The sequence below is a fragment of the Xiphophorus maculatus genome, chromosome 15 (genome assembly GCF_002775205.1).
Source record: "Xiphophorus maculatus strain JP 163 A chromosome 15, X_maculatus-5.0-male, whole genome shotgun sequence".
Lineage (NCBI taxonomy): Eukaryota > Metazoa > Chordata > Actinopteri > Cyprinodontiformes > Poeciliidae > Xiphophorus > Xiphophorus maculatus.
The window spans coordinates 16,026,018-16,052,766 of record NC_036457.1 but is presented as its reverse complement, the minus strand read 5'-3'; the positions used below and the strand labels follow the sequence as shown (position 1 = coordinate 16,052,766).

At 41.6% G+C, this 26,749-nt stretch overlaps 2 protein-coding genes across 3 annotated transcripts; one reads left to right on the top strand and one right to left on the bottom strand.

The window, feature by feature from the left end:
* Window positions 1-142: 142 nt before the first annotated feature.
* c15h14orf37 (chromosome 15 C14orf37 homolog) lies at window positions 143-14,742 on the top strand. 2 transcript variants are annotated; one of them, XM_005805617.2, is made up of 8 exons: window positions 143-625; window positions 2,336-3,159; window positions 5,073-5,450; window positions 6,358-6,477; window positions 6,565-6,723; window positions 7,062-7,093; window positions 9,052-9,201; window positions 9,280-14,742. In XM_005805617.2, exons 2-8 carry the CDS (start codon window positions 2,358-2,360, stop codon window positions 9,352-9,354), a joined length of 1,716 nt encoding a protein of 571 aa, XP_005805674.2. In that variant the 5' UTR covers window positions 143-625; window positions 2,336-2,357; the 3' UTR covers window positions 9,355-14,742. The 2 variants fall into 2 exon arrangements, with proteins under 2 accessions (XP_005805674.2, XP_005805673.2); XM_005805616.2 differs by having other exon boundaries at window positions 144-625; window positions 5,070-5,450.
* Window positions 14,743-16,424: 1,682 nt separating this feature from the next.
* Window positions 16,425-21,123, bottom strand: naa30 (N(alpha)-acetyltransferase 30, NatC catalytic subunit). The gene is made up of 4 exons (XM_014471235.2): window positions 20,075-21,123; window positions 19,000-19,123; window positions 18,815-18,870; window positions 16,425-17,751 (listed from the first exon to the last, which is right to left on the bottom strand). The coding sequence occupies exons 1-4, from the start codon at window positions 20,900-20,902 to the stop codon at window positions 17,614-17,616; spliced, it is 1,146 nt and encodes a 381-aa protein (XP_014326721.2). The 5' UTR covers window positions 20,903-21,123; the 3' UTR covers window positions 16,425-17,613.
* Between the last annotated feature and the right edge of the window lie 5,626 nt (window positions 21,124-26,749).

The following is a 26,749-nucleotide window of genomic DNA, read 5'->3' as shown; positions in this document are numbered from 1 at the left end:
ATTGATTGCAGTGTCACATGATATGCGCAAAATCCTGCTTACGTTGTAATCTATTTGTCAGCTTACAGTCACGTTCAACGAAATGACAAAAAAAGAATGTTAGTTATAGAATAGCCTCAGCTTTTTACACATTTTGTGAAATTACAACCACAAACGTCTAAGTTTTATTACGACTTAAGGTCATAAATCATCACATATGCTTGCATATCTAAACGTTTTCTCTTGCTCTGATTGGATGTTTGGAGCGGCTGTCCCGTGGCCCCACTCTCCACAACTCTCCACATCTCTGCCCCTGTCGATAGGTCACTCCCCCGCAGCGTGATGCTGCCACCACCACCTGGAATCTGAAGGATGACCCCAAAATAAGGGAGATGTGCTCTCGCAGAATAAAAAAAAAGAAAATCAAAGACAGATTTTTTTTTTTTTTGTTCCCCCTCGCAGGCTGAAAGCATTTAAGTGGCAGCAGCGCGGACAGAGACAGCCTGCCTCTCTCCAGCTTGGTTTCTACTCTACTGAATTCAGTCCCTGTTTGGTAACGCAGCATCAATTTGGCATTCTCCTACACACTGCGAGAGAAACCTCGGCGGCGTCCATGCGCAAGGAGGTCCACCATGAGCTCTGAAAGGTATTCTGGTTTTATTATATTGTATTATTTTTTTTAGCCCTGCATGCGACCGTCGACACGCAGCTTGTGATGTTGAGGGTGTTGCGGTCTCAGGGGGGGCTGATTCCGAGCTGTCACGCTGGAGAAATGTGACTCAGTACCGCAGTGGGGAATTTGTTTACAGTCCAGATGCTGGCGTGGCCGTGTTGTCAGGTGGTGGGAGGTGGTCTGCACGCGCGCACTGATCGATTATATTGATCGGATCGATTGCAAGGGCATGGAAAGTGGGTTTGATTGAAGCATTGATCTTATGCTGCATCGAATGGTGCTGATATCTATCTATCTATCTATCTATATATATCTATATATATATATATATATATATATATATATATATATATATATATATATATATATATATATATTCTCTTGTCTGAGACAGCAAAAAAACGGGTATCAACCTGCTATTGCACAAATCATGCAGAGTTAGCTTTTGCATTTGGTATTGGGTGTATTTTCTATGTATGTTGCAACGATCTGCATTGAAGCATCTGAAGTGGATCCTATAGCGGTGCTATTTATAGCAGAAGTGAAGCGGGGTTGAGGATTGCTGTGTCAGATTTCCTCTCGTTTCCTCCATCTGTTTCCCACTTTCCCTCTTCTTTTTCTTCTTCCTCCTTCTATTTTCACCCTAGTTACTCCCCCCCCCCCCCTCACTCCCGTCACACCCACCTCCACTACCTGGGCGAAGCCATGAATCTGCAGCCTCGCAAAAAAAGAAAATTAAGATTTCTACCTCATCGCCCAAAAATGATTCGGCATTTTCTAACTAATCAGAACTACTGAGAACTAAAACAAAACAAAACAAAAAACAAAATAAAAAGCCAATTAGCTTGACTGGGAGTCTTGTGCTCTTTAAAAGGAGCTGTGATGACATGACAGTTGCAGTCTTTAGTCTAATTAAGAGAAAAGAGAACCACGATTTTGAAGCATCCATCCATTTTCTAACGCCCTTGTTAGTGGGGTTAGGAGGGCTGTTCTCCAGCTGACGTTCCGGGCGAGAAGCGGGGTACACCTGGACAGTCACCCTGGACAGTCACCCTGGAGCTGTCCTGCATCCGGCTGAATGAAGCCGGATGCAGGACAGCTGCCCTGCGCAGGGCAGCAGAGACAGACACTCACACGAGAATTTAGAAAGCCCAGTTAACCTTGACAATGATGTTTTTTGTGAGAGAACCGGCACGCATGCACAGGGAGAACACGCAAACTCCGCACAGAAAGACGCAGGAAATCGAACCCAGGAGCTTCTTGCTGCAAGGCAACACCAACTGCGCCACCGTGCAGCCGATTCTGAAGCAAATGTATTTTATTATGGTGAATGTAGATGCAAAGAAATATGTTAAAATGGCATATTGTGTCACGGGTGAAAAGGCGACAGGTTCCAGGCTCCTTGACGACCCCGCAGGGTGTTAACTTCCCCACTGGTTGGATTTGCATAAAAAAGAAGACTCGTTCAGGGGCTAACTGAGTCGTAAAGCAATTCGATCCTGTTTTTTTTTATTCTTCTTCTTATTAAAGAGCCTTCTCCAACATGTTATGCCTCGTCATCCCTGGTTTGTGTTGGAGCCACATGTCTGCCTAGTAACACCACAAACCTCCAGCAGACAGCCGTCCCTCCCACCTCTCTTCAAGCCTGCAAGCATTTATTAATTCGCTGTTGTCTGTCAACAGGCGCTGAGAAGACACAGAGAAGATGATGCCCTCCATTCTCCAGGCGCTCCTCCTGGCAGAGGCCTGCCTCTGCGTCTGCGGGGCCCCCACGTACGTCCCCGGCTTCAGCCGGATGCAGGACAGCTCCTGCGAAGAGCGCTGCGCGACAGACCGGGTGGCGCGCACCACAGAGTCCGCCCCGTCGGAGAAAGAGCGCGTTACCAGCTTCATGCTGGATGTGGGCGCAGGAGGAGGGACTGGCCCACATGGAGGGCCGGGGGGGATAGGTCCAGTGACGCAGGCGAGAAACGGGATCAGCGCTCGTGGAAGATTTGGGTTGAGCGAGGCTGGTCGAAAGGAGACCGAGAGCGAACCTGAGGGGGGAGATGTAGGTCTTGTAAAGGAGGACAAGCCTGTGGGTCCAACAGATGGGAGACAACAGGTGGACGCCGACATGAACACCCACACGCGGACTTCAGGTAGTTTCTGGGCCTCCATTGCGCCGCAGACGGACTCTTCCTACAGCCAAAAGAGCAAACAGGGCGGAACAGACGCGACCAAATCGTCCGCTTTTGATTCTGGACAGGATGGATACTCTGAGGCGACCTTGCAGTCTTCTCCAAACACTCCCCTCTGGTCCCCCAAACCGGTCTCCTTTAGTCCCGTCCCTCCGTTGGTGCTGGTCACTCCTCGGACTTCCACACAGCCGTCAGCGTGGGGCCAGGACAGACCAACGAAATCCTCGCCTTCATTTCTCCTTCTACCTGAAATCGGACCGCTGAACATGATGCCCAGAGACGATGGCCTGGAGAGTCTTTGGACCGAGGCGACGAGACCTGCAGGAGGTAACGCTTCAAAAGTGACGCAAAAAATAAAATAAAAAATCTTAGTTCAGGTTGGGTCAGACTTTCTCTTTCTTTTTAAAATCGCCTTCAAAGCTTCGATCTTCCAGTAATTATCACTGAGAGACGAGACATTTTCCAACTTGCTTCATTATCCTCTGAGAAGTTTCATTAAAAAACGTGGCAGAAATAAATAAATAAATAAATATATATATATAAAAGAGAAGTGTGTGTAGAGTCAGAGATTGGTTTTGATGGTTGGGAAAGAAAGCTGCTGCTTTTTCCACGCTCCACTTTGAACCCCAGCTGGGACTCATGACAGCCTAATTACTTTCTATTCCTGACTCAAGTTAGAAAAAAAAGAGAGAAAAGAGAAGAACACAACAGCCAGGAGAGGGTTAGTGGCAGGATTTGTTACAAGAGCCAGGCAGATTATTATTACCATGTGGATTTGGTTCATTAGGGAAAATACCACCCACATCAACGAGAAGTAATCCCCCCTTCTGGTTGTACCATTGATAAGAATTGATTGTTTTGTTTCTTATGTTAGGAATTTTGTTCCACTCTTCTTCTGCTTTAATTCACTCGTATTTTGGAGATTTCTTTTAAGAATAACGATATTTGCAAATATATAGGCATTAGTGAGTTTGGTTTTAATTTCTGTAGATTGGGTCTCGGTGTGTTGCTTTCTCCAGTCTACTTCACGTTGTGTGACAGGTACTATTAGTGATTTCTTGATTCCCCTGAGCGTCCACCACATCAAACCTACTTGTGAAAATGTGATTTACTACTTTTAATTGATTGATTTGGCAATGCGTACAGTTATATTTATATACAATCAGGTTGGTTTGGATGTTTTCGCCCTTATTTAAAATAAATAAATATATATATATATGTATTTATATATATTTGAAAATTACAAGTTATGTTAGTCTGATATTAGAAGTTGTGTGATGACGATCTAAAACATTTAGACAAAACGTAAGTCAGAGAAATTTGTGAGGGGCTGAATACTTTTTCACAGTTATGTCTTGTCTGAGAAAGATTTATTTCAGAAATGGGAGGAAAAAAGGAAATGAAGTCGACAAAAAGCCCCAGTCCCCAAAGTGACGGCACGTGAAAGGATTATAGATATGATATGGATATCAGGGCTACATTGGACATGTAATCAGGAATAAGCGCACAATTTTTTTCCCAAATAGCATTTCAACATTTTTATTTTATTGTTCATGGACTGCCATAACTTATAGAAAGTGTTTTTAAACCTTTTCCAAGCAGCTTCACCCCATCATAAATGCTACACATGCATCTGCTGATCCATACAGTTAATTTTTTCATCTCAAATAGGAAACATACATATTTTATTTCCGTCGTCAGATGTGTGTTTTTGCTCAACAGACTGCAGGACTTGTGAACATTGCTACTTCATTTAAGTTTTTTGTTTTCTTTCTAGAGTTAAATCCAGCATGATCACAGCACATTATCAGACTGCGTTTTTTATCTTAATGTTCCAAAAACATGTGGCCTTTGTATATTAAATGTTGATTTAAATGTTAACACCCTATATGGTGCCGCAGTGAAAGTATTCATAACCCCTTGAACCTTTTGGGATTTTATGTGACAGAGCAACACAAAAAAGTGAATAATTGTGAACATGAAGGCAAGTTATACATAACTATCAACATTTAATATGACAAAAATCTGAAAAGTGAGTTGTGCACTTATACTCAGTGTGAGCGCAGTTAAGTATTATCTGTTTTACATTACATGGACTGCAGTTTGTTGGTGTTGTCAAATAAAATCCATTACACTTTTTGGGCTGTATGGGGTCAAGATATATATATAAAGTACAAGCGGTGTGAATATTTTTGCAAAGCCTTGTATTTCTGCTCTTGTATGGCCTCAAACTCCAGCAGACACGGCGGTCCCGCTCCCTCAGGACGAAGCCACAGAGGCCACCATGTCTTCAGAGGCCCTGCCTCTGATCTTCGAGCCATTCGAAGACGCCACAGAGGAGGGACCAGCCGGAGCAGCAGCGGTGGTCTCCCAGGCACCAGTCGGGTCTCCTGGTGCCATGGCAACCAGGCTGCCGCCCACGTCAGAGGCGGACCCGGACCAGCTGGTGAACTCTGACCCGAGCGATGGCCCCTCCAGAGAGCCGCCGGCTCTTCTATCCGAATGGACTTCACCTTGGCAGGCGTCTGGCTCGGAGCTGCTGGAGCCGGTCGGCGCCGGAACCGCTGCCTCACAGCGGCAGGTCCAGACTGAGCAGGAGGAAGACCATCCAGGGACAGGTGAGGAAGGATAAATGAATCTGAAGGTCAACAAAACCAATAACTTTATGTATTAAACACAAGGACGTCATTTCGCTGAAAGGATGTAATGCTTGTAGTATCTATCGACCAGGGGCGTATCCACAGGGAGGCCATGGGGGCAAAGCCTTGCCACCTCCCCGCCCCCACCACCACCAACAACAACTAAAACAACTTTAAAATGTACACTTAAAAATCGAAACTCTTTTCTTGTCCGGAAGCCTCCTGTAGCCTTCAAATTAAAGATTCATTCTGCAAAAATACGTATTTATAGGTGCAATTATAATTCCAAATTCAACGAATGAATCTGCCAAGTCAAACTAAAAGACGTGGGTAAAGTTAACCCAATGAAAAGTAGCAGCACTTTGACATATTTTTACTCGAATAAACGTAAAAAGTAGCCGTTCAGAAAATTACTTGAGTCTAAAAGTAAATGTTAGAAAGAGTAATGAGTACTTGTTCAATCACAAAACCTAATTTAATATCTAGAAATTATGTCTTTAGAATGACAAAGTAGCAAGACGTGTGCAAATTCTGGTATAAAAGATAGAACAAATAATTATGAAATAAGTAAAGGAAAAGAGCATTTATACCTAAAGCTTCCAAGTGACAGTGGTACAATAAATTTTTTATCTTGTCTTTTGGGCATTTTGTTGTCTCTACTTGCGTACATAAGGTTTTTTTTTTTTAACATTCTTCACCGAGGAGGACCTCCTGCCATTCCCTTCGCTCTCCAGCCCCCATATAAACATTTCTAGATCCGCCACTGCTGCTGTTTATCAACTGCAAATTGTAATTATCGTAAAATCTTCCTGGATATTCAGAAAAAGAGCAGCTAACATTAAACGCAAACATCGAGCAAAGTCTACCTGGCCTATTTCTGATACAGGAACTGCGAGGACCACAAACTCTGAAGCAGGAACATCCAGCCATAACACAATAACAACCATTGCGAGCCATCAGCTCCTGCACAAATCCAGAACGGGAATAGAGGAGATGGAGTCTGAGGGTAAGTCATCTTTACTTCTAAAATATATATATTTTTTATTGACAAAATTGTTACGGTTGTTGGTCTTCTTTTTTTTTTTTTCTTCAGAGGAGCTGGATGAAGATGAAGACCACGAGAACTCCGAGGAATCGGTGGAAGAAGACAGTGAAGAAGACCTAACAGAAGCGCCAGAAACGTCCTCCACGCAGCCACCGTACAGCCTGATCCCTCCGCCACCGGTCTGGGTCCAGCGCAACCAACGGCTGAGTACGAGCGCACAATAACTACGGAAGAGGATTAGGGCCACCGAAAAAAGAAAAAAAAAATTCTGACTTTAATCTCAGAATTCTGATTTTAATCTCAGAATTCTGATTTTAAACTCAGAATTCTGACTTTAATCTCAGAATTCTGATTTTAATCTCAGAATTCTGATTTTAATATCAGAATTCTGACTTTAATCTCAGAATTCTTTTTTTTTGTTTTTTGGTGGCCCTAATCCTCTTCCGTACAATAACACCTTTTCAAAACTAATAAAATAGCCCCAGGATGTGTTATCATGTAAGCATCGTCTTCTTCTGCATCTTTTTTTTTTTTTTTTATTCTAGTGCGCAGCTGGGCAGAGCTGATCAGAGAAAAGGTAAGACCGCCCCCTGCTGTCTTCCTATGTCACCTGGTTTTTAGGTCTCCATGCATGTTCTCAAAATTAACTAATTATTTAATTCAGAACAGTTCAAATTATAAAAATTAAAGATTAAATTGCATGAGAACATTTAAAAAAAAAACCCACAGATAAACCACCTGCAGAGTGTTCACCTAAATCAGTGTTTCTCAAACTTTTTCAGGCCAAGGACCACTTAACTCATTTAACAAACAGCTACGGACCACCTAATTTGAAAATATTAGTCTGTTGACTCACGTATTATTGTTTTATTTGTTCATCCAAATTAGAAGAGTGGTGCTGTTTGGTAAATGTGACTGGCCACGACAAAGCCATGAACAGGTCTATTTGGACATTTTGAGTTATTTATAGATTTTGAAAGTGTGGAGTCTAAGCTTTTCTATGACGTCAAACACATGGAAATTAAAAAAAAGAAGTTGTTATTTACTACCGAGTGTTATGTGCATTAATAACATTTAGGACTATTTGTGATTTAGAAGCACAATTAAAGAAAAGTAGACTTGAGCTGCTTTAGCAGAAACAAAAAATCCTTTTCTGTACCATTAAATATAAAAAAATAAATAATTAACCCATTTCCATCCATTTTATTTATTTAACTTGGTATTTTTAACTAAATAAAAATAACAATTGCTGTTGACCTGAAAGCAGAGCAAAATTCATTACCATTCATTTGTAATAAAAACAAAGAATAGTTCTGACTGGAGCGATTCCTACCGCTAACCTCAGCAGCTATGATTTAGCTTCCTCTGATCATATAATATTGATCAGTTGTTTTCTTTCCACCGGTATCTGCAGCTTTTCTTTTGACTAACCCAGTTTTCCATCATTATTTTTAACACAGTCCTTTGGTAAGCTAGCTGTAGCGTCGCACGTTGAGCTGACGTCACGGCAAAACAAACGGTCGTTTACATGCAGTACCTCGCGGACCGGTAAGGGGCGCCCGCGGACCACCAGTTTGAGAAAGACTAACCTAAACTGATGCTGAAGAAGATCGACAATCGGGTGAATCAGCCATGAAATCCATACAAATCCAGAAGTAACCGCAGAAATCCACAGCTCAGAGGGAAAAACTGGTTCACAAGAAAGGTTTTGGTTGTTCACTCTACATGTCTGACATCTATGGAGGTCTGGCAAGAAGAAAACCGCTGTTGAGAGACAGCCATGAGGGGTTTGCCACAGGCACTGGTGTTACACCTAAATGTACTTTTTTGAGTCAAATATGAAAAACTAATATGGAATACTCGGTCAGACCCAGAATAAATTTTTATAAGGCAAATTTGTGCTCTCAAACAAGGACTTCTTTTTCACTTTCCTCTCAGTGTACAGACATATTTATAGAGCACATGTGTCAAACTCAAGGTCCGGGGCCAAATCTGGCCCGCCGTAGCTCTTTATGTGGCCCGCAAGACTCCAGGTAACATCTACAGGTCCCTGCAGTTTTTAAAAAAATCAGAAAACTACAGATTTTTCTCAAAATTGATCAGTGACATTGGGTTTTTGATCAATTTGATAAGGTAATTAATACAAGGTTGATTAATGCAAATATCGTAAAAATGTCCTACAAATATTTATAAATCAGCGTCACAGAATCTGTTATTTTGATTGCAAAAAAACTTTAAAAATGGAGGATTGATCAGTGTGAACAGATGTTCGGTATTATTTAATTTTAAGAAGCACTTGTTTAAAGCTGAAACAAACAGGCTATTTATTAATATTTTAACAGCTTAATGGATTTTATCAATACATTGTGGCACAACCGGCCCTTTAAGAATATTCAGACTTTTGATTTGGCCCAAAATAAAAGTTTGACACTCTTGTACTTGAAAATTGAATTTCACAAACTCTCCTTTCAATCTGACCGAACGTTATTTTACTCAGAAGAAAGGGCAAGTATTTAAGTCTCTATTCTTCTCCAGGCCGGGTATGTGTCCGGGATGTTGGCCCCCGTGGGCATCGGCATCACCGGGGCCCTGTTGATCGTCGGCGCCCTCTACAGCATCCGAATGCTCCACCGCAAGAGAAGGAACAGCTTCAAACACCAGAGGAGGAAGGCCAGGCAGCCGGAGGTCGGTATTCCAGTCGTTTCTCGTCTTTGGCTGGACGGTTCCCACTTTTCTAACACTTGTTTATGTCTTCCTGCCCAGCAACCCCGGGAGCCTGGCACCAGCTGTCAGGATCAGGCCATGCTGCTGGCTGACAGCTCCGAGGATGAATTCTGAGAGCATTCAGGCTTGTTTTTGTGAGCGATCATCAGCAGATGCTCTCCAGCAGGAGCGGTCTGGAAGACGTCTCCGTCAGCATCAACCCCATCAGTCTCGTCTGTTTGGGCGCGGCTCATCTGATACACACAGAAGAAGAAGAAGGGCACACACTGTTTGCAATGTAAACAGAGTGTGTGTGTGTGTGTGTGTGTGTGAAAGTTCCTCAAATTATATACAGTCATTGCAGAAAGAAGGTGCACAAACTTTCAGTTCTTGATATTTAAGTGTACAGAAACACACACCGATTTTCCACTCTGTCCCAGGTTTTTTAAGCAAAGATGAGGCTAAAATATTGTCACGGTGTCGCTTCTTCACATGACCTATTGCTGAACCGAAGTTAGTTTCTGATTCGGGAAATGGCTAAAGGGGGATTCCACCTAATTATTCACTACCTTCCGCATCTTTAATCAACTCTAGTTACAAAACTACAACACCTAGACACTTCAAACGTGGACTGGATTATTCTGCTCTAATAGCAGAATATTTAAAACCATGTTTGGGATTTGTGAATTTTTTTTTTCCCGATTTGTGAAACTGTAATAAAGGACAATTTTTGTCCTTTTTCTCGGTCACACTAGATCTGCTCTAATTCAAAACTACAACACCTAGCCACATCTAGGTTTTGTAGTTTTTTTTAACTAGAGTTGATTAAAGATGCGGAAGGTAGTGAATAATTAGGTGGGATCGCCCTTTAGCCATTTCCCGCATCGGAAGCTGGAATCGGAAAACAACTTCAGCTTTGTTGACCTATTCGCGCGGCTAACCTAAAGGTCGAGAAAACGTCTGGATACAGAGAGGAGTTTGTTGTCCACTAAGCAATTTTAGGCTGTTCAGATCTGAATTAGCAGAAAACATACCTATTTGACCATTCTTCCATTGGACATATCTAAAATATTTTCAGAAAATGCACTTTGGGAATCTGAAACACTTTGGACTAATGCTAGATGTCCAAATCCAGCCAATCCAGGAGCGCCTTTCATTTTTCTTAGGCGCCGATTGGCTGTAACCAAAATACAGGAAATATAGAAGATTGTAGACTTTACTGTGCTAAGACAGTCTCCAATGTGGTCTCAACAAAGAACATCTTATTATAAACTTTAACATTTAATATCTACAACTGTAGCTTTTTTGGGGATTTTGGTAATTCTCTTGAGCATTGTAGAGTCTCACCTGGATTGACAACTGTCCTAAATGATGTCTAGTAATCTTTCTCACTTCAATTGTGTTCGGCAGCTGCAGAAACTACAGTTCAAACACTCCCTAAAGCTCTAAGCTGGCGTCTGCCTATAAATTATGTTTGGAACAGATCATAAAAGCAAAATGCTGCTAAAGATGCTCATCATGAAGGGTTTCGAATAATTTAAAAATATGCGTTCGTTATGAAAAGTGGCATTTTGTATTTTATTTGATTATTTATCAAATAAAATAAATTATAAAAATAAATTATATATATATATAGGATTACTCATTTTTGGTTTGCTTATTACAAAACACATCTATTTAAAAAAAAAAGAAAAAAAAAAGTGAATTTCAGTGGGAGTTGCAAACACTGTAGATCATTTTGAATCTGATAAAGACCGGATCATTTCTAATGTGTTTTCGTAGATAAAGTCCTGGTTGTGAAAGAGAGCTAACTTTCTTTCTACCATGATTGCAGGCTTGGAAAAATAAACCCGACAGAGTCTTTCACAGTCCAGCCCAAAATCATTCAGACTCATAATTTATTAGCAGCAACTATTCATAGAATATATTTATGTCAGCTATAGATAAATGACAAGCGGCAAAAAGGGAGACATTTAAAACATCCTGTTTTGCATATTTAGTTCAGAATTATTCACGACTTTTCCTCAATGTTCAACTTATTTAGTTTTTTATAACTTCTGCATGTTCCTAATTATTGGTTTCTTGGAGAAAACCCCGATCTAAGCATTTTCTGCACACAGTGTGATGTTTACCTCCAGAATCTTTCGCTCGCGATAGCGTTTTCTTTGACAGGGCTCACGCAGCAGTCTTGTGTCCAAAACATCTGCTCAGCAGCGATGAGCAAACACTCGCCCGTTTGTCCCGATAAAGCGTTTTAAGAACTCGAGGTGAGACTTTTGTTTGCCTGGCTGAGAGGAACGGAGGCCGACCAGTTTACAGAGATAAGCCCGATATGAAAGGCGCGCTGGGGTCGGAGCCTTGAGACGCCAAAGCAGAGTTCACACTTCACTGAGGAAGGCCTCGCAGTGACCTGTGGGGTTTTGGATGCTGGAAACATCAGGAGGCCTCCAAAAGCCTCGGATGTTTAGCAGCTGAGAACCGAAGCAGTCGTGGAATAACTAAAAACATAAAAATAAAAAAAAGTAAGATTTTTACTGCTGCTTTAATCCTGTCAGTGTAGGATTTATGAGAGAAGCCACTTTAATCAGTTTTCGTCTTTTATTGCGAGCTTGGTTTTATATTTTTGTGTCAATAAAAGAAGCAAGAACGTATAGCTGACTGTAAATAGCTCACCTGGACACTTTTAGAATGATGTCTCATTCAATTGGGCCGTTGTAAGATAAAAAACAAACACTAGAAAGCTATTTCCCAAAATACGAAACCCTTATTAAGACCAATTTGGTGTCAAGGTCATATTCACACTAGCGTTTACACACGCAGTGCCTTGCAAAAGTATTCATTCATGTACTTTTTCACACGTCGTCACGTTTCAGCTACAAACCTCAATGCAACTTTGAATTGTTTACTCTTTTTTTTTTTTAACAAATAAACTTATAAAAAAATGAAGAAAAGTGAGCATATATGTGTTCAGCCCACTATAATCACTATAATGATTATTGACTGCTGCGTGTTGCTCTGTAAAACACAGTGACTTTCGAACTGTGGAAAAGCTCAAGGGGTGTGAATACTTTTGCAAGAAACCGTACTGCTCTGTAAAAATAAATATTCGCTTCTTTATGAGGATCAAACTTTTGGTCAGTGGTGACTGCCTGATGCAACATTGCTGTAAAAAGCTTTAAATTGAACCAGTTTTGACATTGTTTTTAATCTTTCAACTCTTTCAAGAGGTAAATGAGCTCATCTCATCTCCTTATGTTATCACCAGGAGATAAAATGAGCTTATTGTTACATTATTATTGCTTATAGAAGCAAAATGTTGGACCTAAAAAAAAAAGCCTTTGGGGTTCTCTGCTGCTTTCTATTCATGATAAGGAGATTTAGTTAAAAGTGTCAATAATTGGAATTTAATTTCTACGTGTCATTTCCAGTGATGACATCTGTTGTGTGTTGTAGTTATGTGATCTCTTTCAAAGAAAAGATGTCTAGTTTAAATGATATTTTAAAGGAAATTTATATCAAATTCTTTTGACAGAAGTTGCTGGAACAAAGCACATACCGAACATCGTCATTCTATTTACAACATGTAGCATAAAATACACTCTGATGTACAAGATAACTTGTATGTAAACTCATCCCCGCTGGACTATTTTCTCATCTTTGACCTCCATGACGCACCGAGGGAGAGTAGAAAGAAAAGATTAGATGTTTCCAAATCTCTGGAGATTCAGTTTATTTGCTTAACCTGCTTTTAAAAAGCAGAATTGTGAATTGGGATTAAAGATATGGGATGATTATAAGCAATAACCAATAAGGTCTAATTAAAACACGTGGAACCTTTCGTCAGTGTGACCTGCTTCCTGCTTGTTTACATATTTCTGTTTTAATGTGAGCGTGATGTAAAATGTTTACGGTCTGTAAATACAAAGAGTTGTGATCAAATAAACATTTCTTGTAGATGTCTTTCTTTTTGTTTATTGACCACAACAAACCTGTTTTTAATAAAAATATTTGACTCTTTAATTTGTTGCCGCCTTTTTAAAAAATGTTTTAGATGTAATGTTCAAAGCAAATAGGATTTTACTGTGCTGTATGAATAAAATGTACTTTATCAAATGAGTTTTGCGTGTTTGAAATCTTTTTTAAAATTTTTTTTTTATTTAAAGAGCCAATTATGTACAAGTTCCAGTATCAGTAGCAGGAACACACACCCTCAGCATGACGCTACCACCTCCATGCATGACCGTGTGTTCTTACGGTTTTAAGAAGAAACAAAGCAACTCGATTCCTTCCAAACGTTCAACTTCTGTACCGACTTCAACACAGTTGTAGGCTCCAAACACACAGTAAGTTCAGACTGGTTTTGGAAGCTTATTGCGCGATTTTTCCCTGCAGTTCTCAACTCAACGCTACTAAATATTTAAGGAATATGATAGAAAAGCTATGCTACTTCTCATGACATATGAAATAGCCGGAAATTAGCAAAACGATTGTTGGCGGGAACTTAACCAAGTATACTTATCCAAATATAAACAGGGTAGTATGGATTTACTTGCACTTGCATGCATAACTCTGCCATAAATTAAAACTTGTTCTTGTACTTAAAAATAAAATCATTGATGTTGCTCGAATGCAATTTAGAAAAGACCCAAATTATGACACGCATTTAAACACCGAAATGGCCCTGAGTGTGTGGATAAGTGTGTGTGTGTCAAGTCAGACAGCAGACAAGACAATTCAGTTTTACAGCATTAAAAAAAGAAATCAAATAATTTATTTCTGTGTTCTTTTTCCACATTAAATAAAAGCCATTGGACATTTCCAGATCGAAAATGAAGGAGAGAGAAGAGGTGAGGGGGAGGGGAGCAGCGCGTGTGTGTGTGGGGACAGACATGCAAAAATAAACGACTTCCTCTCCCCCTTTCTTCCTGCCGCGTGGGTCTCTCGTTGGAGGTGGTGCGTCTGTCTCTGAAGGACTTGCAGGAACCTCTGCGTGGCTGAGCCAATAATAATCTGAGGGGCGTGGGTTTTTTTTTTTTTAGCTGGGAATTTATGGTCAGAACTGTTGGGTGGCAGCCGGCCGCCTTACTTCGTCTGGCTGACGCTTTATGAAATGAATGCAACACCAGTCAGTGGCTATGAATTGATGATGACAAAGCCCTTCAGTCTGTGATCATGGCCTGAATGGAGGCTGTAATGACCAGGAAATTCCAGGAAGTGACCAATACTTGCAGAATTGAGAGAATTGTGGATGGTTTTCGTCAAAAGCAATAACAACCGGTGGGAAAGACTGAGGAAAGGTCAACCTTCAGAATGAACCTGGAGCTCTAAAGAGGGTCACCAATAAAACTGAAGGATGTCAGACAAGCAGGAACACTTTGCTTCTGAGGGTCTAGGTTATTATATTTTTTTTTTTGCTCATCATTCTCACTGAACCTCTGAATGGGTTAAAGTAGCACAGAAATAAAAATAAAAAATCTAGTAAAATAACTCTGTCCCAACCCCACACGTTAAAAAAAAAAAAAACACCATTATACAAATCTGAATAAAGGAAAATAGGTAATCCGATCAGTGGCTTCAAATACACACAGACACAAACTCACACAGACCGTGGCCGCTCTGTTCTTAGGCTCATCCACAATAAACCTGAAACGCCAACAAACGCATGTAGTGTAAATCTGAAAGAGGCGTTCAGCCATAGACTGTCATGGCAGCTTCAAATGATAACATGCGTGTTCTGTTATTAGGCATGGGCCGGGCTGAGAGTCCCACCGTACGTTTAATGAACACTTCACTGTATTAATAAGCTAATTTAAAACAAAAAAATTTACATGTTCTGATTACCTTTGTCCCTACACCTGCTAAAAGTTACAAAATTATTACTCATAAGGACGTTTGTATCATCTTACCTTTGAATAAATAGAATTAGCCGAGCATTTTAAAATAAACACCTACTAAATTTAGTTGTAGTTTCCAAGTGCTCCTGGTGCACTGGGTATATTTACTTTGGTTCTGTTATATGGAGAGTAACACAAGTGCAACAAGAAGGCATTAGGTGGTGCCTTCAAATATCGTCGGAAGTTGGAGCTTCCGAGCTGACGGGTTTAACTCCGAAAACCAGCGAGGTTTGCAAATTACTGGGCTGCTATCGACAGCTATTGAACTGTTTAACTCCATCTATTTAACGTGTTCCAATGACAAAAGAAAAAATGTTTAAATCAAGAGAGCCAACACAATAATTTAAGAATTTACTAGTTTAAATGCGCGTAGCTAAAATGGAAATGGAGTTCGTCACGGGTTGAGCTTGCTTTCGAAAACAAACAAAAAAAACCCCCAAAACTGTCGAGTACAAAAACAAAACGCACTGTTGTACAACTCCACCGTTGATGTAATGTAACAAAAACTCCCTGACAATGCTAATAAACAGCTAATTCTGCTAGGTTTTATATGACTAGCCATGCTGGATAGCTAGGCGCTAGCAAGCTGTGGTTTTAAAAGACCATTAGCTTCATTAGATATGCGTGGCGCATTTCTACCTTCCCAACCAATACTTTCTTTGTGGTAGAAAATATTCCCAAGGAGACAAATGTGTGTTTCTTGTAAAATGTTGTCGGCTTTCAACAGCAGAAAGAGCGGGAGAAGCGACAGCGCAGACTCACTCTTACCATGGTGTCTAAATTAGGGAAATTTAGAAAGTAAGAAACATTTAGGTGGTTTAATACCGTGCCGTAAAAAACGTGAAACCAGCCCATGCCTACTAGTTAATAACAGGTAAAACATTTCCACTGGTGCCGCATGCCAGCATCCAGCGGTGCTTTGAATACTGTCGACTAAACCAAGGAAGTTGAGGCGAAGCTCGCAAAGAAAGCCGACTTAACCACGCAGAAAATCTGAACAGAACCGACCCACGCTGCTGTTAAAGTCACAGTACACACACTCTTCTTTACTCGTACACACTGCAGCAATTTAAAAAGAAGTGCATCTGACCTTGTTCATTTTACTTTTTTGTTGTTGTAAAGGAAATAATGACCCCAAACCAGCTGAAGCAGTATTTCTTTGCCAGTCAGTGTGAGCTCTCTGAAGGTTCTGGAGGCGAGTCGTACATCGAGTATTGTGGACCCAGCTTGCTTTTTTGACGCATACTGTGGACAAATCCTAAATAAACCGAGCTTAAACAAAAGGCATAAAATGTTATCTGCTAAGAATACTTGTCTATTTTTCTTCTTTTTATCAACAGTTTAAATACACACAGCATACTCAAACAGGAATCCAGCATAGGGAACAGAAGTGCAGATCTAACTCCAGTCGGTCCTAATGGATAGAGTGGCACTTGAGAATGGGACTGCTCATGTTAATTAGCAAACAGAGACAGCTTGGACATGTATGACCACACCATCCTTGGCAAAGAGTCTCTTTTGGGGGCATTTTGCAGAGGCTGGCAGTGTACTGAAGAGAGAGAGAGAACAAAAAAAAACTGAAATTAAACTCCCCAAGATAACCCTGAAAGGGTTGGATATCGTGAAAGACATCAAAAGTGAAAAAAAAAAGCAGTTGGGCAAAAAGTTTGAGGTGATTGTGGATTGATTTGAATTGAACAACTGCTCCGGACCAAAAAAAAAAAATAAAATAAAATAAAAGGAGCTTTGTTTTTCTCTCACATTAAAACAAACAAGTGTTTACAGGCTCTGGTCCAGGGTGATGGGAGAGACAGCAGAAGGGGGCGCTGCGCCCAGTGGACAGAACGAGAAACAAACTGAACCATACATTACGCATCCAAGCAGTCACCCAGGACATGTTCGCTTAAATCTCAGTGAAACAAACAGCAGCACATACAACCAAAAATCACACACACACACACACCCAAAAGAAGACCATGTGGCAGTACAAACACACGAGTCAGACTAGATCTTTAACCCTCCCCAACCAAACAAAAGCTTAAAAAAAGCAAAACAAACAAAAAAAGAAACTTCACAAATATTTTCCTCCCGGTCACCGCTTCCTGCTTCCCTGCGTGTCATTTCCTGCAGGTCTGTTTGGTCCAGTGTTCTGCAGGATTATTTGGTGTGATGCCGCTTGTCCTCGTGGATCCTGTCATGTCACAGTGCAGGGGGGTAATGGGGGGCGAAGGAGGAGAAGAGGCCACCCCTCTTTGTAAAAAATAAAACACGTCTGTTGGCGTTTCAGTCTCTCTCCGCCTAAGCGATAGTTGTTCGGACGTCGAGGAGGAAAGGAAGGTGTGTCTGTGTCGATGCTAACTCCTCGCGTTTTAACACGGGGGGTGTTTGTTGTGTGTATGTATGTGTGTGTGTGTGTAATGACCAAGGGCAGAGCTCAGGCTGTTGAGCTCTTAGTGTTAGAGGTGAGCAGCACCTGGAGACCCGCCGCCCCGCGCCCCCTCTAGCGGAGCCACAGTTTGAGCCGCAGCGCGTCCACCCCGTTCAGGTAGTATCTGAACAGCCGCTTGTCTCTGACAAAACCCAAGTTCTCGTACAGCTTCAGGGCCGACTTATTGGTGATTTCCGTCTCCAGGACGACCTGGGGGGGAACACAGAGGATCGCTTAGTAAGCGGAGGCTCTTGAAGGTAAAAGTGGAATTGAATTTTCACAAGTACAGCACGTCGTGCACCGCCGTACTGCGTCGACGTTTTAGCATTTTGGAACAGTCACACCACATTTTTAGAATGATCAGATGTAGTCGTTTCAATCTGCGCAAATTGAAATTATGAACATAAACTTGCTTAAAGGAAACACGGCAATTTTGAAGAGACTTGTGTTTCTTGATAGAAAATGTCTGCCGGTCAAAATTGACGGATTTCGCAAAACTGCACAGGAAACACTTTTTTTTCACAACACACAAATTACTACTGACTGCCATTATTCTTAATACCTTATTGCGTGAATAAGCTTATTCGTTCGTGATTTTAATTGAATATTTAACTTAATAGAAGCATCGCAATTGAGAAATTGCGTTTTTTCAACATCAGCAGAATACAGACGAAGATTTGCGCACATTTGTAATGGAAACGCAGCTAGCTAGTAGCACAGACCAGTGTAAACGAATGGTCTCTGCACGCCGTCCCAACAGTGAAGCACAGTGGTGGCAGAATCATGCTGTGGGAGTGCAAAGTTGACTGAATGAAGCTAGATAAAGGGAGAACATAAGATGTGTCAAAGCATTAATACAGATCTTGAGAATGAACACGTTTAACCTAGTGCAGGAGTAAAAAGAACCTGATAGAGTACAGTTGATATTAAATAAAAACAGTTTGTTCAAAAATTTATTACATTTCTTACTTCAAAAAATATTTGTAAAGTTTATGAAAGTAGTTAAAAGTTAGATTTTTTTGTGCTTTCGCAACAAATTTATTTAACAGAACTGTAGAAACAAAGCCCAGTAGGAACTTATATTTTTAGATACCAATACATTTCTTACCAAATGTTACAAAAATCATATTTTCCATGTGTTGCTCTATCTCAGGTTTGCACAAATACAATAAATGTGCTTCAGGATTAAATCAAAACTGTATTTTTTTTCGCCCCCCACAGATTTCTTTTAAAATTTGGACTCGAAACTAAAAGAGAGATTGACTGGTGTTACCTCGTCACAGTCCCCCTCCACCATGGCATAGATGGCCTTTTTCACCAAATTAGTACCTTTAAACAAAACGAGAGAGAGCCAACAAAGAAGATCAGTTAAGTAAAACAAACAAACAAAAACATAACAGTGATTAAAGTCTTGATGTAGTTTACCAGATGGTTTTTTTAGCGTTTCGAGCCACTCACCAATACTTTTCCTTCTGTGTTTTGAGTCCACGGCCAGCATGGCGATGTAGCCGCGACGAAACATCTTCTTATGCATGTCCAGCTTACAAACGATGGCCCCGACGCACTCCTGCTCCACCATGGCCTGTGACAGAGGCACAAAGTCAGTACTTTGCTCCTCTGAGTGTCAGCCGGGGTCAGAGGCAGGACGCCGGTGGATCAGTCATCCTGTCAGATCCACGGGCTCCGCGAGTCGCCTTCTGACTTTCATTTCATCATCATGCTTCCTCTAGCAGCTCATGTGGCGGTTCTGACCCTTTCGGGGTGGGAAGTTCAGAACTTAAAGAGTATTTTTGCATTTCTTTTGACTGTGGGATTTCGTTTAAGACAAATAACAAACGAGGAAAAGAGTTCTAATCGATCTTAACAATACGCAGATTTTTTTGTGTGTTTTCGGCTCCAGTTTTCAGACAAAACATATTGACATGCAAACTTTCAAACTACTCATAATTAGAATGTAATAGACAAGAAATATTCACCTCCGCAATGGCTTTTACAACACTTATAGCCCCTATTTTAATAATGTTGAATATATATTGTGTAATTCTAACAGAGGACAAACAAACTACAATTACATTCCTCATTTATGCATCAAACCATATAAATAGATAGAGGTACTCTTTTCACCAAACTATACACAAGCTTTACTAAACTAAACAAAAAAATGAATCAAATGTTGGTGGTTGATGTATTTATCTTAAAAAAAAAAAACAAAATAAAAATCGGATTTTGCAGTATGGGCTGATTAATGATTATTTGCTGCAACTTCTACAATTCTAGCGATCAATGAGTGGAAAATATTTAATGCTGTGCTGTTTTACGTTAATTCTGTTATATTTTGAATATTGTAAAACTGTGGTATTTTTATTCAAAGTTATCATACCTTGATAATCTCTTTTGATAACAGTTAAGTTGCCGTATAAATGCCTCGTATGAAATAAACTGACAGGTGAAAAATGCTCAGAAACACAGGATGTTGAGACATTTGTGAGTTGAGGACAAAATCTCTGTGGAAGGTTTTGAGGGTCGTACTCACCAGGAAGCAAAGCTGCGGCCAGTTATGGATGAAGTACCTGTACGTGTAAATTGAATAAGGCTCAGACAAGTCCTTGGTGATTAGTCTCATGATCCACGGCATCTGGAGCTCGGACTCGTAGCGGACATAGCGGATGCCGTGGCTGTCTCCCTCTGCTCTACCGGGAGAGCCGCTGAGGTCCAGCCGGGCCAGCTCCACGGCCGGCGGCTGCAGCTGCGGCTCGGCCGGACTCTCCTCCCCACCGGGCCCGTCGCTGTCACCCGGTTCTCTTCTGGGCTGCGTGTGGTCAAACTGGTCCTCGACTGCGTGGGCCGCCTCGGTTCTCGTGAAAGCCGGCATCCCGTTCACGCTGCTGTTGGTCACAGGAGAGTGGTTGCCGTTTTTGGAGAAGGGGTTGCGGCCTACGTGCTGACAGTGCTCCGTTCTGTTCATGGCGGCCGCAGCCTCGCTGCCACAGCTGCTGTCACAGTTGTCCTCGGACGGTTTGAGATTGTCGGGTCGGCCCCCTGCGCGCTGGTGGTCGTCAGGCTCCTCCGCGGGGCTGACCAAGCCGTTTAGCTGCTGCTGCTCTCCGGCTTGCATTTTCAAGTGGAGCGCCGCCGGGCTAGCCCGGGCTAGCATGTTTTTATGCTTCTTCTTGGCCGACCCTTTGACCTCGTTCGCCGGCTGCGACTTCTTACCCGTACCGGCGGACACGCTGTCCTCCACGCGGTAGGTCGCCTCTCCGGCTTCCACCGCCGGCTCCGCTCTCCCTGCCCCGGAGAACGGAGCAACTTCAACCGGGGATGAAGGCAGTGCGTTACTAGGCCCAGGCGGCACTGTGGCCATCCCACCGCATTAAAGTGGAGAGACGCGCTTCGGAAACGTCCAACACAATCTCATTCACGAAGCGAATAATTACACAACCAATATCTGAAACAGCGAGCCGAATATTGTAAAAATCCGAGCGACTCTGAGGAGATAATGTGACCGTTGGCGACGTTTGTCACTGCTCTCCCCTCGATTTCCCTGCTGCCGCAAACGCCATTGCAACAGAAGAAGTTGTTTTACGGCAGTTGCGTAACCAGTGGGTGTTGTAGTTTTTGTGACTTAATTAAAACAACACTTCTTTCGACTGGAGAAAAGATATATATTTTAAACACAACATGTAACAAGAGACACATTTGAGGTATCTAAATGTTTTTTTTTTCGCACCGTGTTTCTCTAGATAAAGATACAAACTCCTTTTGGACTAGCTACAGTCGAATTTCTACAAAGCTAAATCTTTCAATGATTGATATGATCCACTATCATTAACACTGTTGAAGAGAAGCGCAATTTAAGCTTTTTTTTTTTTTAAATACATTTTGTCATGTTCTTGTGCAAAGAAGATATTTTGCCATTTAAAAAACAATACTTACTCAAACACCAGGGTTATTTTAAATAAAACAGAAGTTTCTCCAAGTGCAATATTGTTCATTTTTAACCGTAATCAGAATTTAACTCTTTTAACCTTAAACTTTAAAAAAAATTGTATACCTAAACCTTGTAAAATAAGTAAAAGAAATGCTTTCATGTATTCAGTTTTAATGAATGATTTCACTTTTAAGTTTACAATCACTGAAACGCTATTTAGTGTATCTACTTTCAGTTTTATTTAAACTTTCACATACATAGGTATTTTTAATTGTTCATGTTTTGAATGGTAGCACTTTTGGCCCTCGTAAAGAATAAACATTAAAAATACATATATTTTTTTCCAGAGGATTAAAAATAAGCGTAACTCTTGGTATCCATTTCTTTACCACAAGAGGGCGAAAAGTTGACTGTAAGTCTCATTACTACAATACCCCAGTTTCTCCAGCAGATGGCACCAGTAGATTTGTTTGACACAAATAATTCCCTGTTTAAAGTTTAATTTACCGTAATGTGTGCTGTATCTGAAACAGTAGCAAGGCTTTTAAATCCACAACTTTACGGATTAAGGTAAAAAAAAAAAAAAAAAGATATACAATAAGTATCTGATTTCACCAGTATTTTGCGGAGGACAGAGACCACAGGAGAGAAACTGAAATGCTTATAACCCTGCTTTTTGTTCTTGCCATAGCCAATAGCAAAAGAACATACACAGAAAAATCCTCATGTACCGTGCATTGCAAACGTAGACCAGTCATGCCTCTTAATTTTTTTTGTATTCTAGCACAACTACTAATGCAGTTTGTTTGGTTTATATGCGAAGGGAGTAGAGCATCATTATGATGTGGAACAAAAAATTGATTTATTTAAGAAATGTTTACACACAAACAAGGACAAAGAGAGCATTATTTAGAGAAGCAGCCAAAAGACCCGTAATAGTAACTCTGGAAATGCTTCTAATAAAAGCTAAGAGGTTTACCATTATTATTATTATTATTATTATTTAATTTGCCTTTGGGATAAGTAAAGTATTTTTGTATATGAGATATTACCTTTTTAGAGGAAAAGCCAATGCTGAACGAAAGATGTTAGAACTACCATTTGTAGTAGCTCCATGCAGAGGACACAGCGCAGATAAGGAAGAGAGTAATCATTTGGCCTGCTGAAAACATTATACAGCATGATACACTGAAGCTGAAACACGGAAGTGGGAGCATCATGCTGTGGATATGCTTTTTATTTTTATCTAGGGAGAGAAGTCGGGCGACGTTTGTGGAAAGATGAATGTAGCAAAAACACTTTAAAAAGACTGTAAAAAAGACTAAATGGGCAAAGACGGTTGCTACATTTGCAGCAAAAGCTTCTGGGATACAAATCCATGCCGCAGCTTTTGCGGGTTTTATTTGAATGTATTTTCTATTTTTTCAATTCTTGAAAATGAGAAAATTCTGAAAAATCTCAGGCTTGTGAACTTGATGTCCGGTACTCCTCTGACAATGCAATGCTTCTTGAAGCATGACCAGATATTTATCCTTAAACCTTTCGCTCATTGCACTTTGGGCATAAACTGTGGCTTTTCTAAGGCACAGAAACTGAAAAGTGCAACGTTTGGTGTTGTTGGATTCATCAAGGAAGATCTCCCTCATTTTAATAGTCCAATTCATCTGGTTTTATTCCTTGTTTTGCAGTGTGGCTGTGTTTTTCCTGGGTGGCAATGTTGCTCTACTTGTCCTCGGGTGGTTCCAGGTACCCGGAGCTGGTTTGCTTTAGTTTGGTAAAGACATTGTGAGAACTTTTCATCCTCAAAGCCACACACCCATGTCTACAAATAACGGACAAGTCTAGATTGAAATATTTCTCAACCATTTCTGACATGTTCTTGCATATCTACAATGGGATATTTTGAGAAAATAAAAGCAACATAGTGCTTCTAAAGAATTACCACAAAGGCAGAGGCGAAGCGACAGAACGGGAGAGCGGCGGCTCTGTAAACGGGCTAAGCCTGGGGGCTGAAAACTAACTGAAGAGCTGAAATCAGACATGCACAATCAGTTCCCCTTCAAATCTTCTTTGCAGGCCTATCTACTTGAGCAGGCTTCTCTTAATTACTTTCTCTATCACTTAGAGAGCTGCGCTTGCTTGGGACTAAGAGCAGAAAGTGTCTTGCCAGAGTCATTTGGCTGCTTTGAGCCTATATTTATTTAGGCCTATCTTCTTTCTCACATGCCCGTCCTTTGCCTCTTCCTACCCCCCGCCACTGTAGCCGCTCCTCCCGTTTCCCCCTCCCCCTCTCCCGCTTTCATTATACACCGCTTCTGTCTCTATTCGCCGCTGTTTCCATACCGCCTCTACCGTTTTCCAAATATCTCCGGGGTGTCGGTTGCATCATGTGACTGGTGTGCTTGTGATTACAGCTTTTTGGCAGACGTGTTTGCATGCGAGCGAGGACCCAAAATACCTTGAAAAAACAAAAAGCCAGTGAAGGGGTATGAGGTCAGTGAGGCGCTACAGGACTGACACTCCAATCTAGTTTTTGCCTCTCAGGTTTTTGGGTTTCCACCTCCTTCCTCTGCCTGTGATGCTGGGCTGGTCTCCTCATCCTCCTGCTTTTTTTTTTTTTTTCATCACTCAGGCGTCTGGTCCGCCATAGCTGTGTTTAATTAGTTTCTGTTGGGTTAATTAGGGACAAAGTTGGGGGTGCGGGGTCACACCTGAACAAAAGCGGGTCAGGCTGGACGGATGCAGGTGCTCCCGAGTAGCTGCCAGGTTCCACAGCTCAGATTAAGATGGCTGCGGATTATCTGGGGCATCGGAGAAACACAATGGCCTATGAAAGTATACTTGAACTTTCCCCCATTTTGTCTCAGACCTTTGTGTGTATTTTATTGGGACTTTATGCAATGGAGTAACATAAAGTATCAGCTTACTGTAAATCAAATTCAGGACAATGTGGCATGAATTTGTATCAGTCCCTCTTGAGTCGGTATTTTTACTGAACCATCTTTGGTGTTTTTTTTTAGGACATCTAAAGACTGAACTTCTACTACGTTGCAGATCGGATGGGGAATCTCTATGCTCATCACTTTTTAAGTCTCAATTGGATTTAGGTCATCACTTTGACTAGACCATGCATTGTTGGGTTTGTTAGGTTTGGCTTAGCTACTGCTAAGTATGTTCTTTTGGCAACTGGACTTTGTTTGGGCCTGCACACTCCAGCTAGTAATTAGTCGATTGCTAAATTAGTTGACTATTAATTCAATAATCGTTTCGTCACGACTGTTTCAGCTCCCTTAACAACCAAATAGAATCGTGCGACATTGGTGGTTGCAACATTTCAAAGTATAAAAAGTTGAAGGCGTGTGAACACTTTTACACAAGTCAAAAGCAGAGGAGCATCCATGCTGACATGGCCGTTCGTATCGCAAGACAAACTTCAACAGTCTTTCTTCTCACTTCTCAGAACAAGCCGTAATCACAGTCGTCCCGACTGAAGCTAGCTTTCACGCCCTTCCCTCCCACATCACAGATTGGATCCGTGCAACGTTTGGTTCCACTTCCCCGTCGCCACACAAGGTGTTCCCTTGTTCAAATCACTCCCAGCTCCCTTCTTCATCTTCGAGTGGCAGCTAAAACGCTTCTTCTCTCCTTTGTTCCCTGACTCCTGCAGAAAGAGGAAGAAAGAAAGAAAAAAAAGAAGCCTACATGTGAGCAATCCAAGCTAGTGAAGTGTACATAAAACGAGCGAAGGCTGCCTGTGAAGTGTACATCAGTTGCACGAGTGTGGCGATCACAGAAATGAAATGCTGCTTCACTTTGAGGATTATTTGTTCTTCCTCTCAAATGCGTCTGCAATGCATAGACGCAGCAAAGCGCTTAGAGGCAGAGAAGAGGTACGGCTTGACCTTTTAATCTGTCCCGCAGAGATGACGAGGGACCAGATGAGATGAGATATCAGAGCGGAGGAGAGGGGAAGGAGAGGAGGGCCCTCTGGCATGGCTGGCGCCCCCTCGGTGGTTGGGAATCCTAGGGCCCTTTAGACAGGCGCCAGCCCAGCGGGGAACCAGAGACAATCGCCCAGCACCAGATTCAATGCACGGAGATGGAGGGATGTATCGAGGTGAGGAGTGATATTGAGGCGGGAGCCCGGGACCGAGGCGTGGAAAGGTCTATAGGCCGGAGCGGGAAGAGTGCTGAATCAGGAGAGACAATCAGGAGGAGGCGAAGAGAGGAGAAGTCAAAGGAAAGAAAGCACCAGCGAGGGACAGATAGCGTATATTTCCCTCCGTAGCAGTCTTTATCGCCAGCCCAGATCGTGGCGTACGAACAGTGATCCAAGTCAACCATCTGCTGGGGCTAGATAAGCCTGGGAGAGCTGTGCATTGAACTGTCACTCAGGGAGGAGCGCGGAGACAGAAGAAGAGAGGAGGGGAAACGGAGGAGAAATGAAGACAGAACGGGAGAGAGCTGGAAAGACGAAGGAAAGAGAGGAGGAGGGAGGGAGTGAGGGGGAGTGTACAAGGTGGGAACAGTGAAAGGAGAAGATTGTGGCAGATTCTTGTTAAAGACTTAACGTCAACTAGATGTCCGGCCCTGTCCCGTCTGATCTCCGAATAATCCCCCAGTTAATGGGAGGAATAATAATAATAATAATGAAAAAAATAAATAAATAAAATCCCAGGCTGCTTGTTTGGTTTTATGCGCTTTCAGCCCACGTTTTGCATGACTCCTTATCGAGCACGCTGTGACACAAGGCTGTTTGCTTCCTGTCACATGTGTGCAGACGTCAAAGCCGTCCAAATGAAGCTTTTTGTGTGGAACAACACTGTAATTCACACTTATCTGCGCGCGCGGCGTTGTAACGTGTGTGTAGGAGCTGAGTCGATCAGACAGCTCCAGTGGTGGGGTTTGTGCAGGTGATTAAAGGTAAATCCCCGCTTAAACGTGCATAACTGAGAACGATGCTGCTAGCTTATATACACACGTGCAGAAGAGAGAGAAAGTAGACGTGGAAAAAATATCGATAATATCGAAACCAAGCTGACATCAGTATCGATAAGATTGATACTTTACTTTCAGATTCCCTCTTTAAAGTTTATTCACTATAATTTTGATATTGTAGTTTCTTAACTCTACCTCAAAGGAGATTTTGTTTTGATTTGTTCTCAAAGGATAATTTGTTTGCACATTGTTTATGCAGGAAAAGGTATACTTTTATTTTGTACTGTTTCTGTTCATCGTGTTAAAATGTTATGGAAGTATTTTGCAGACACGAGTGTCGTT

Bases quoted from the DNA above. Each gene is read 5' to 3' on its own strand.
- c15h14orf37 (XM_005805616.2), top strand. From the start codon at position 2,358: ATGATGCCCTCCATTCTCCAGGCGCTCCTCCTGGCAGAGGCCTGCCTC. The intron at 6,478-6,564 runs GTAAGTCATCTT...TTTTTTCTTCAG, and splicing joins AGAGGAGATGGAGTCTGAGG to AGGAGCTGGATGAAGATGAA. The intron at 6,724-7,061 runs GTACGAGCGCAC...TTTTTATTCTAG, and splicing joins CCAGCGCAACCAACGGCTGA to TGCGCAGCTGGGCAGAGCTG.
- naa30 (XM_014471235.2), bottom strand. From the start codon at position 20,902: ATGGCCACAGTGCCGCCTGGGCCTAGTAACGCACTGCCTTCATCCCCG. The intron at 19,124-20,074 runs GTGAGTACGACC...CCTCTGTCACAG, and splicing joins GGCCGCAGCTTTGCTTCCTG to GCCATGGTGGAGCAGGAGTG. The intron at 17,752-18,814 runs GTAACACCAGTC...GTTCCCCCCCAG, and splicing joins TGGAGGGGGACTGTGACGAG to GTCGTCCTGGAGACGGAAAT.